Genomic DNA, 12772 nt, shown 5'->3' with positions numbered 1-12772 from the left:
AGTTCCATGAAATCCACTTTGCGGTATTCTTTGGAAGTCAGTGAATATCAAGAAAGCAGTGATCTTACTGACATGGCTAACTGCCATTTCTAAAAAAAATGTTATGACATTCTTCATATAGCTAGTCAAGAGACAAAGGAATAGAATAGGATTCTGCAGGTGGCATGAAAAACAGAGATAGAAACTGACGAGTCACTGTCAGCTACAAGATCCAAAATCAAAAGAAGCCAGTGGCAGACATTTCAGTGCAGGGTAGTTGGTAGGGGGGCTTTTCACAATAGGGAGCAGACCTGCCAACTTCCTAGTAAAGGAGGGTTTATGCATCTGCTCAAGAGAACCAAAAGGAAGAAAGAGCCATGGGTCATAAACTCTGAGTTAGCCAGAAATGTTATATGCTTGTTCTGCTCTGTCTCCAGCAATGGGAAGAACAACAGTCTTGGACTAGATGAACCCTTGTCCCGAGCCAGTTTGGCCATTCATGTGTTCGTGTGTTCTCTTCTGTGTAAAGAATAATGAAAACATTAATAAAAAAAAAAAAAGAAGAAAAAGAAAGAAAAGCAAACCTCTTGAAAGTGAGTTCTCATATTATAACAGTAATTTTAAAAAGGAACAAAATTTTATTTCCCAGAAGAGAGAGAAAGATACAGTGGAGACCTACTTCAAACTCCTATCTGAAGATTCAGAGAACTGCTGGAAGAGAGTCTCTCGCTCTTTGATAGTTGGGATACAGTTTAAGCAATGGTTTTGAGATTACATGGTAATTGCCCAATTAGCTCTTGCATGCAAAAGGGATTCTCTTGCATTTATCCATATCCAGCAAGGCAGAAATCCAAAGCTTTCTGCTCACTGTGGATTTGCTCTTCCATTTCATTAGGATTAATTTCTCCACCACCCACACGATTCACTGAATCTCTTCCTCCCCTCCCTGCCCCTGTGCCACCTGTCAAAGTTATAAAGATGATTGGTGCTTCTTAAAAGCAGCACAGAGCATCTTTATCCACCTATTTACTGACAGATGCTCTCTCCCCTTCTTTGCTAGACTAGTTCTTTCCTAAAGCCTACAGTCTGTCAAACCATCCACAGAACATAGATGTGCATGCAGTATTTAAACACACCATCTCCAGTAACCCCAGTGTGTAATGCCACTGTATCCCAATCCCCCAAATCCTAGGTTGCTTTCTATTTTGACAAGTCTCAGATGAAACACAAAACCACTTTCAAATCTAGTAGCCATCAAATTAAAAGATAATCTGTATAAACTGGCCAGCATAATGACTTCAGGCTGACCCAAAGCAATTTTTTTTGCTTCTAAAGCAGAAGATGAGTTTGGGTAGATTAACATACATGCAAATCCTGTTGCCTAGCCATTGGGCAAAACTAGGACTGACTGTTTCTCCTCATCTCTTTCTATTTCAGTGCAAGGCTTATACAGGGTCATGGGAAATAAGTGGGGCATTAATTCTTCTAGCTCTGGCTCATCTACCCCTGTATATTAAGTGACATCTTCTCAGAAAAGCCTCTTGAATTGTATTACCAGAGCTGTTCTGTAAGTTAATTGGTGTGGAAAGAGCCATCTTTGATCCTGTTGGTGTCAACAGTACAACATGAAGTCCTAGGAGTTTTCTTTCAAATTGGAATCACGATAGCAACACAGAGCCTGCGGTTTCATTTTAAGAAAAATGAGCTGTGGAAGAGTGCTTCTGACCCACTATCCTCTCCACTGCTGGAAACTATCTGAAATCCATCATCCAGGAAAGCACAGGAAAACTGGGAAGCTTCAATAAAATGCTTAGCACGGAGACATTTGTCATAATCCTTAAAAAGAAATCAGAGTTTCAGAAATCAGAAATCACTTTCAGCAGCCACAGCTGGACAAAAGGAAGAACAGTCTCACAAACATAACGCTGAATCAAATCCCAAGAGACAGCACAACAACGAGACACCGAAGCATTAGACAAGCCATTCTCTCTGCATGCTAGCTCCTCAGTTGTGGGATGAGGATAACAGCTTTTTCCTTCTCCAGGGAAGCACTGGGAAGTACAGTAGAGAAGACAGAAAGGACCATATGCCAGCCTTGAAAAGACTACACAGATCTCCTGGGCACCCTCCTATTACAGCACCTGCAACAGCAGCACAACGCAGATACTGAAAACTGCTTTAAACTGGAAAGTATCGGCAGCAACCCCAGAGCACAGAACTGCTCACAGGGAACTAATGTATTCTAGCAAGACAGTGTACATGGCCCTCTGCTCTACATTATTTTCTTACTCACTCACTGCACATCTGCAACAATACCAGTGTGTTGCAACATGCATATCTGCAATTTGCACACCATCATTTCAGATTGCCTGTGCTTTCCTAGCATAATTAAATGAATAGCAAATTGAATGACATCTTCCCCTCCTCCTTACTTTGCTCTCCCATTCCTTCTGTACATGCTAAAGCAAAACACTCCCTCTGATTCAGATTTCAGCCTGTCACAAAGCCAGCAGCATTCTCCTAGGAAGCCTGGGCGCTAATGACAGAAACAGCAGCTGCCTCTAAACACTTCATCTGCCCTAAGCAATCAAAGGCCAGTAAAAGCAAAGGCCAGGAGCAGGTGCATGGGCTGATCGATAAAAAACATCCCCAGGTAGGAGGCAAGAACAGGGGAGATCATCCCATACACATAAAAGTCAGAGGCAGCCAGTGAGGTGGCAAAAGCTGGGCTAGAAGCCTACTCACCATGGGCATGGGTCAGGCAGATCCCATCAGCAGGCCCCCAGCTCACCTCCCAGAAACCCTGCTGCTGGTTGCCCTTCCTTCAACCCAGGCCAAGCAGTTACATCTCAGATTCCAAGCAGCTGTTTGCGTTTAACTCCTTTGGCATCCCACAGTCATCTCTACCCACCCCAACAGGAGCACTCTTTCCCTTCCCACAGGTGAGGCAAACCAAAGCAAAGAGATTTAAGCACCTTGCTGTGAGTATGATGGGGGGGGGAGAGGGTGTTGAGTGTGATGAAACTAGGACTATAGTTTTGGTCTTTCTCAGAAATCCAGTGCTTTAGTCAAAATGAAGGTTTGTCTGTTCTCGGCTAGGGTCCAAGGACATGCTTCGTTGGCAGCATTACACAATCTATTTAGAGGTTTTGATTCCCACATGTTCGAAGCACTTGTACTTTTCACAAAAACACAGTGGTGTCATTGAACATGATGTTATGTTTGAACTGAAGAAAGAAAAAAAAACATCTCTCCCCTTCTATTATTACACACAAATTCAAGTTTGTCTGCTATCATGATATCTTAGGATAGAATGAAATATGAGTAAAGTCAACCCTAGCTATGCTAATCAGTGACAATCCATCATTGATTCACTGAGAAAAAAAAGCATCCTGTGAGATTCACCATTGCTTATTTCACTCTGCATAAAGGCATCCTGGGAAAGACAGAAGGATGGAAGAGAATTGGAAGCCCTAGCAAAGCTTAGCATTAATTGTACCACAGTGGAAGAAAAGAGCACGCTAAGTCACATGCATGATCCTGTTTTAATGGTTCATTCACTTGCATACCTAAGAATTCACACAGTAAGGTTTTAAATGGAGGTAGGAAAGCATAACATTGCTTTTGCTTGTCAGCTCAAGCAACTTACTAGAAAAATGCTCTTGCTATTGAGAGATTTCAGATTACTCAGAACACTTTTGAAAAGAGCTCAGATGCCTGATGTTTAGTGAGAACTACCACTGTGTCTAGCAACAGCTGCAGACTCCAAGGTATTTAGTAAAGGCATCCTGTGCCACACTGCTCTGCATCTTTCTTTTTGTTTGGGTGACCCTCACACTATGACATTATTCAAAACGCTTTTTCTGCAGACAGGAGAAAGGAAACAAATTTACTCCTTATAAAAACCGTCCAATGGATAAATGAAAAGGAGTTGGGATTTTGATTTCTTTCCAGATCCGTGTCAATGTACGTAAGCACAAGTAAAACTGAAATACAGTGCTGGCACCGTTCCCTTCCTACTAGAATAGTTCCAGCTAGAAGGATTTGGAAGTCAGGTTCTCATATCTGAATACTCCCAACATTCAAAAACAACCTACACGCTGACACAAGCTGAGTGACTTCTTTCATGGCTGCTCTTTGGTCTGTCTCTGTTAAGCCCCCCCTACCTAGCCTACTACCTGAACACAAACTGCAGGTGCCTCACACAAGCTCACATGTCCCACTGTTCCTCAAGCAGTAGTAAACAGCATCTCACAGACAGGTATCTAGTTGCATCCCCAGGATCTAAATGTTATTTAGGTGCCTTTCAAGGGAGACTTTTACTCATAAAGGACAACAATATCTACACTGCAGTAGCATTACATTCCAAACACACCCAGTGGTATAGCACCAGTACTGCAGGATCCATGATGCAAGCTTAACTTTCTGTTGTTTTCCCTGTTCCTACACATATTGCCCCTGTTTCTGGGCATACAGAATGTTTCTAGGAGTACTAGGTCATCAAATGTGGGGCTCAGATGAGATTACCATTACTTCTGGGTGTTTTTGTCTGTCCTCAAGTACTTAAGCTCTTTGAGAGAACAACAATATCACAAATAATGAGCAGTAGGGCACTGAAACCTTACTGACTTGACTGATAAAACAGTTCTCCATGCCTCATGAGCAGTTCAGATGCTTGACATAAGGGATATTGTGATGATTAATAATTAACTGTCTGGAGACACAGAGCTCAAGGACAGATGCCTCCCATCTGCAAGCTCTGCAAGCTGAGGCTGCACTTTCAAGGAGGAGGGTGGGGAGCTGGTAGGGAGAGAAGGTGACAAGGTTGGCACGCCCCTAGTAAGTCAGCAGCCTTTTCCAGACACTTTGCTTTTCGTCTCCCAGCACACAGAAGGTATTATTCTGCTCTTCTCAAGGTAATTTCACTACGCCAGTCACTGGGGGATCAGAGCAGAACGATCTCAGCCAATTCCTAGTGACAACTCTGCTAAATGAGATGCATCCTTAGAAGCTACCTTCATGTATTTAATAGGCTTTAACATCAGCTTTAATGAGACACCTCTGAGACCTCTGGAGAGGTAACAGACAGCTGGAAACATGCTTCAAAGTCCTGTGAGTGTGAGAAGTAAAATCCAAGTTCAGATGCACCAAGTACAGGATTTTTAAGTACCTGATATGTTAGAGAATATTAATTTGTTCTTCACATAAACTTTAAAAATTTCCGTTTGCATATTTGTTTGATCCAGCAAGAGCTTTAACTGTATCAAAATTATCCAAAACAACAGCTGCAACAGGAACTGAGCTGCATATCTCAAAGTAATTACACACTACAAAGGGAATCCTTGGAGCATTTCAATAAATGCTGTTTGCTACATGGCACGTTAAGGCCGCAGATGGATGCATTAGCTTCCTAGAATAACTTCACTGTGGCAAAGGATTTTGAAGAGGTCAGTTTTATTGCTACTTGTATCTTGCTCCTTACTGTCCTCCCAGAAAGAGGGTGAATTTTAAAGGATGCTGAAAAGTTCAAATTCTGATTGGTTACCATTAGACTGAAGAAGAAATACTCTGAGGGACTGAAGTACAAGCATCTCCCTCACATCCTCCTTTTCTCTTGCCTTCTGATTCAACACCCAGAAGAAACGGCCCCTCTCATTAGCTGTGCCTGGATACAAGGGACAGAAGGAAAATCACTTAGAAGTGCTGCAAGGCTGGAAGGACTAATCCAGTTAACAAGGTGTGGGACAGATGACTTTTTGTCCTCCCTTTCCCACCAAGGAGCATCCTTTCTGCTTGCCTGGCTCTGTCAAGGCCTCTGGCTACCATGGCCTCTGTCTCCTGCCAGCAGCACACTATCCAAGGGAAGAGCCAGAACTGTCCACAGACAGAAAAAGAAGCAAAATTTGCATGGGTTCATATGGTTTGCATTTGTTTATCCTCCAGAAAGCTTTTGCTCTGGAGAAGCCACCTTTCGCTTATGAAGCTTAAGGAAAAAAAATAACATGTTGTAGTACTTTTCTTTTAGTCCCAAGATTTGAGCTTGAAATGGAATGATTCAGTTTGCCTCTCTTTGATCTGTTTCTATTTGGCTCACACCAGAATTATTCTGTTCTGTTTTAGTTTGGTACAAACCATTCCTCAAACATTTGACCTCAGCATCCACACAGTAGCAAGCCCATGAAGCACAGTGCTTCAGCAGCAGGAAGTGGAGTTGGTCCATGCAACATTCCAACATCTCCAAAGAAAGATAGCCAGCTGCCTTGGATAACAAGCAGCCATAAAAATTAGAGTGAACAAAGGCACAGCAAATGACACTGCAATCAAGAACAATGAGCACTAGAACTGTGGACAGATCAGCCAAAGCCAGTGGGAGGATTTCAGCTCAGAACATGCACTTTTTGCTCCAGCCTCTGCAGATTCTAAAACATCCAACACTGCCTTCCCACCTTTCAATAATGCCATCATCACAGGGTAGTTTAAGACGATGCATTAGCCTGCCTATCCTTAATGCTAGGATAGACTCAGAAGAGAGGCTGCATTATCTTTCAGGTTGCATAGTCAACTAAGGAATCAGGGCAAACAAAGACTGGCTTCTACCTGAAAATGTCTTAAGAGGAAACAAAGCAATAGGAGTACAGTTGGCCTCTATTTACAAGGAATAGCAAGTGCTTTCTGTTTGTACCCAGTAACAATGAGTACAAGCACTAGTTCAGGAGGACACGGACCAAATTCCAAATCTCCTTAGCCTGGTAGAAGGGATTCAGAAGGAAGCAACTTGGCCATACTCTCATGGTGTGTCTGCAGTCAAGACTTCTCAGCACTTCATGGTAAAGTAGTTCCCTTTCACATGAAGCAAAGGAAAGATCCCTTCTTATATAAAATACACATTCACTAGACCAGAGAACAAGTATGAATAATGCCACAGCATGGTTCCAGCCTAGACGCCCTCCTGGAGCAGCTAGCTCCCACTGGAATCATCCACTCTTCACTAAAGGAATATTTCAAACAAATATTATGTGTTTTGACACAACAGGCCCAGAATGACCAGATCCTGAGCGTCCTGCTGTCTGCTTCTGTGGCAGACCTGCATGAAGGGACAGTTTGACTCCCTCAGGGACTTTAACCAGGTCTCTGTCACTCTAGATGAATCAGCACGCTAGATGGTAGTAGTCAAATGCAGAAATACCACTGATTCTCCCCCAGCACACATCTAACAGTTGTGTCAGAACCTCTCAACATATCATGCTTCAGAATACTCCAAACATGTCTACAAGGTTGATAGTTGTGGAACAGGATCCATGAGAGAAGAGATCTGGACCTTCATAGAGGGGAAACCGGACATCAGGTTGATATCCTGAGCTGGCCTCCAATGCCTGTGCTTAGGCAGGTAAACAGAGCCCTTCATTTTTCATGTAAATGCTTTCCTAAGAAAGCATCTCACCTACAACCCAGATTTCATTCAACTAGAATTGTGCTGAGGTCCTACAAACCACCAAGAGTATACATTAATGATAGAGAGAATGACATCTCACACTAGTCCCCCATGCTTAACCTCTTGATCTTTTCTTTCTGCTATATCCAACATTCATCAGGCAAATCCAGAGCTGGGAGAAGACGAATATATAGCAAATATAAGGTCATCTGCTTCAAGTAGTCTCAAAAAGAGTAGGACACACAGGTAGGCCAAGAACAGATGTCTAGAAATACTCAAGGTTTCCTGCATCATGCACCTAGGGAAAGCTAACCTATAGAAAAGGCCACCTATAACTCACCGTTGAGGTCCTCAGGCACTCTAACCCCCAGGCAGCAATCAGTACCCTAGGAACCTTTTCTTACATTTACATACAGTATAAATCACTAGTAGAAGATATTGAGGAGTTCACTGTTGATTTAAGTAAGACTAGAGGTGAAATACAGTAACAGATCCAGGGCTGAAGTTTAAACAAAGCATGTCACCAACAGAGCTTTCATGGTCCCAGTTCCTCCATCTCCCAGATATGTGAACCCATCAGTATCCACTTGGCAGATGACCTGTGTGTTGACCCACATGATGAAGGCACTTAATAAACAGGCTGAAATGCTTTCAGCGTTTTCTAGCATCCGGCAATCCCTTATGTAAATAAGCATCCCTGCCTAACAAAAATCAATTGCAGACAAAAGCATTTCTCTTCTCCTTATCACTGCTTTTTCATACACCTTAATATTCAATGCTGAAAAAATTATTTACTGATTAAGACGAATTTTCCATTCTTAGGACGTAACCTCATATTTTGCCCTGACAAATCTCACTGATTATTAGATAAAGCTCTGAAGCAATGGGACGTTTTCACTCCTCTAGACCATTCACTCTCAAGAACATCCATTGCTTACACAGAATGACATCAAATTTCCTCCCTCCATCCCACTAAAGAATTTGAGTCAGCTTGTGAAAGCAGTCAACAGACTTGTGAGTTTTGCTTTTCTTAGTTCCCAGCAGAAATATAGATCTAACATACTGATTGATTTCCGCCTCCCCTCCCCAGGTTCAGCTACATCATCTTGGCATAACAACAGGAGCAAGAGAAATCAAAATAAAGAATCAAATAAGCACAACCCAAGTCAATAAAGTGGCTTGGAGTCTTAGAACACCCATATAGATTCAGTCCATCTCACTAATGCACAAGTATATATCTAGCTGCCCACCACCACCACCCTTCAAAACAGATCTGACAGCTGTTCCAACTTAGTGGCTCTGTTTCTGTCACTGGTGCTCAGCTCTTTGCAGCAGAAGCCCCCTCTGCATGTATAATTGATCCCCAGGGGCTGTCCCAACGGGAAGCTAGATGGCCAGCTGAGCCCTGGCACCAGAGTGCCTCAAACCTCAAAACAGAAGAAGCACACGAGGCAGAAAGGTCTGCTTTGCAACAGACAGAGCAGGTCTTTTCGGTTAAGAATGACAGTCTCCAGTACCGTCAACCCATCAACTTTTAACAATACTATGATTTCTTTAAAAATTAAAAATATATATCTGAGGGACATTAACAACTTGACAGTGTAGACAGCCAGAGGCTAAACCTTGCTGCCAGAAGTGTTGTGTTCTAACAGGAGCCTGCCTTAACGTTTGGTGAAAACACAAAAAGCAGCAGAGAAAATTCACTAGTCACCAGCTTTCACAGTTTCACAAAAGCAAGCAATCATTTTTCTCAGAATGGCCCAGAATCATGCTCAGAGACAGGTTAGCAGATTGCGACATTGCCCATAGATGAGGCTAAAGAACAAATCGCAGCAGCAAAAAAAAATTTTGTATCTCCAAGTTACAACTGACCTTACACCTGAAATCCTGCCCATAAGCAAGCCAAATCCTTCCTCTTCGGGAACCTGAAATGACTTTAGAGATACTAAGTCAGATTGGAATCTGCAGGATCTGCATTAACAGCACTGTCATGGGAGCCAGCCTTACAAGAAGACCTGTGAGGTTTTGCTCCAGAAGAACTCATGCATTTTTCATACTGTGTTACCCTTTCCTAAGCTCACTGTTCTCATCAAGGTTTCTTATATTTGCCAATGCTGAAGTAAAGGAGAGAGTGCTGTACAGCAGTTTTCCCTAGTGCATATAGAACTAACAGAAGTGAGAATTCTCACATTATCCTCGTTGAACCAATTCAAGTCAGTTCATGGGGCAACAGATTCAATGAGCTGCTGATGGGGTGAATGCTGTAGCTGGAGTCAGCTTAAGGACTGCAGTGCTGGAGAAACTCCGCAACAACGTGGACAGGCAGACAGCCTGTCACCCTGACAACATCAAAACAGGCTGTTCAGATAGCATCTTCAGGCTGTTGCTAAGACAACAAAACCCTGTTTATTATGCATAAATGGGCACACTTCATCACTGGACTTATTAACTCAGGCCATGCCACTTACTCTGCAGCTTCTGAATTGCTTTAGATCAGATGTTGCATTGAGTCCTTCTTCTTGAACTGCTGAACTCAGCTGCAGATCAGTGTGTAAACTGCTGCATCTTTTCATCTGCCAATTAACTTCCTCTCTCCAAAGATGCAAGAGAGAATGGATGTCTAGTTCCACGTCATCATTTTCCTCACATGCTTGAATCAAGCACTGACCACATCGGTGATCTGCACCATCGGACTGCCTTCCTTTTCCTTTTCCCATGCTCAGGCAGAGCAAGGCAGAAATCCCAGTCTGTGCCTGGCCTGCCTGCGGTCAGCCTGTCATCATTCTAATCGAATTGATGCAGTCTGGTAGAAAAGCAGAACAAAGCCTTATTTTTCCCCCACTGCCAGACTACTCAGCTAGAGCTTTGACTTATTTGAAGATTTGAATGTACTGCCAGCAGATTTGCCATAACACCAAATTTATGCACTTATGAAGCCAGACACTTGCACCAGGAAATGTTGCATCCAAGAGAGGTGAAGTAGTCTCTCACACCTTGGGCTAAGGATTCTGCTCACATCTAGTTAGAGCAACTCTCTACTATCTGCCTTCCCTCACCCACAGTGTTGATCTATCCAGTCTCTGGTTTCTAACCAAGAGTCTTCCCAGAGATTTTGCTGGGCCCATAACAACAAGTATCTCAGTATGATTATTGCCATTACAGATTTTTGCAGGGGATAATTCACCTGACTTACTGTGAACCCAAGACCTATTCTGCAGCACAAGCACAGTTCAGCAGTCTAAACCCAGTCCCATAAAGGAGCTAGCACAAAAGGCCAATGAAAGCCCCAGGAAGAAGAGGAAAACAAGCATCTGAGGTGCACCTGGTCCTCCCCTCCCAATGCTGCTAGTGGCAAGTTCAATTACTTGAAGAAACAAAAACAGTTTAGCATTTATGTAGGGCATATTACAGCACTGTGGGGAAACCTACTGCTAGACACCAGACAACTGTTATCTCACCATTCTGTCTTGTTACACAGCATGCTGTATGTGATATGATTTGAAGACAGAAGATCAAGGCTCTGTATAAACGAAGTCAGCAATAAAATCCCAAGACCATAACTTTTCCTTCATCATTCAGAAATTTAAAAGATTTACCTTTAAACTTACTCCATAAGAAGCCTGTGAAGAAGATAAGACAACACAGAGCTTCCTAAGCCAGAGCTTATTCGTGGAAGAAGGAATTTCTATGAGCTTTGAGAGTGGTCACAGAATAAATAAGGATATCGTTACCCCTACCAAGCTTTTCTAAGAATGCGGCAAACTTCAGTGAACAATGTGTTTCTGAGAATGGAAGTGATTCAGATTTGGCAAACGGTTTTGGCCGGAGATGATTGGCAAACATTTTTTAAAAGAGTCAAAACATTTCATTTAGTGTGTTTTAAGAAGTGGAGGTGTTGTTTCAGAACAACTTTTTTAATATATTTGGAGTTGCCAGAATTTAATTAAAATCTCCTAGAGGCAATATTTAGCATTCTGTTCTGTTTGATAAATTAACTGGCCAACGTATGAAAGAGGAAACAGAAAGGAAAGATCCCACTGACTCTATATCACTTTATCTTTCAAGACCACAAGTTGCTGTATTAACTTAGAGCATCTCTTTAGCTCATCGTATCAAGAAACACTACAGCTATCAAGTTATGTGATGAAAAAAATCCATTTTCCATTTGCTTTCTTAGAAATAGTCAGGTGAGGCTGTATTTCTCTACACAGCTGCTCACAAACAACTAGTGAATAGTGCAAGAAGCAGGGCCACCACCCACAAGAGGATTTCTCTCCCTTCTGACTAAGTGAGCTAAAAAGCATCACAGACCTCTACTTACAGTAATCACAAACGTGTTGACATTTATCTGAGGAATGAGACTTAGTCTTTCCTCCAAACAGAGAGATAATAAAATGTTCTGTGATCTAGTCAGTGCTTAAAACATTCACACCACAGAATGAAGTGTTCTGCTTGCAATCATGCTGCTGCTTCTAAAATAGATTCAAAGACTCCTTGAGTACTGAAGCTAGAAATACAAGGAGCCTCTAATTCCTTTCATCCCAAAGCAGGTAACTGTAGTGGCCAGAGTCTCACACACTCGTGCAGAAAAACAAAAAGCAATGCTAGGATAGCAAGATTGCGTTGGTTTTTAATCGTATACACAGGTCACTACCTCCAAATCAGATGCAAGCAGTACATGTTAAAGAAAAATGCTTTTCAGCTGCAAAGAACAAGCAGCAAAGGAGCTCCCATCTCCTGTTCTCTCATACTGTTCTGTATGAGAGAAAGTAGCTTAAAGCACTAAAGCATTCTGCATTTGCAGAGTGGCCATACAGACCCTCTAGCTTTAAGCCTTTCCTCACAGATCACTGGCCTGTCCTCTCTTTTCAGAGCACATAAATTATACAAAATCCAACTCTCACGCTATCTCAGCGTCTGCTGTAGAACACCACCACATGCAGCCTTCCCCACCACAAGCTGCTTGTCTGAGAATCCCCTCCCTACCTCCCTCCTGGAATTAAGAGAGCCAAACTGCTTCCTCTTGATACAGCACCATCCTGCCAAGCCTTGCTTCCTAGGAAAGCTGAAAGGCATTTATAAGGTCAGAAATAAGCAACCTCTTCAAAGCTTTTCTACTCACCTGATCTGCTCACAGGCTGTGATCAATTTCTGATCAGCTTCTGCTGGGAGATCAGAAGCTGACTGGCTATACAGAGCATGGTCCATGTTCTCCAGTGGTACAGCTAGAACTACTTCACTTCTTCCGAGGAGAATGATAGACTATTACTACCTACTTAGGTAGGTACTACCTACTACCTACTGCTGAAACGTTGCAATACCACTAACAGAGAAAGGACAGTCTAGGTCAGCCCCCCACCT

General features: G+C 42.6%; 1 protein-coding gene across 1 annotated transcript in view; it reads right to left on the bottom strand.

Annotated features, from left to right (window-relative positions):
* Window positions 1–12772, bottom strand: part of LOC122175136 (deubiquitinase DESI2-like) — a 53329-nt gene that overhangs the window by 36019 nt on the left and 4538 nt on the right. The window contains exon 2 of the mRNA XM_042862569.1: window positions 1710–1815. Coding sequence (XP_042718503.1) covers window positions 1710–1815 — 106 coding nt within the window. The remainder of the gene's footprint in view (window positions 1–1709; window positions 1816–12772) is intronic.

This window comes from Lagopus leucura, unplaced genomic scaffold, assembly GCF_019238085.1.
Source record: "Lagopus leucura isolate 7727_CA_CO unplaced genomic scaffold, USGS_WTPT01 Super-Scaffold_1, whole genome shotgun sequence".
Classification (NCBI taxonomy): Eukaryota; Metazoa; Chordata; class Aves; order Galliformes; family Phasianidae; genus Lagopus; species Lagopus leucura.
Note: the sequence above shows the minus strand (reverse complement) of the source record. Positions and strands in the feature narration are given on the sequence as shown.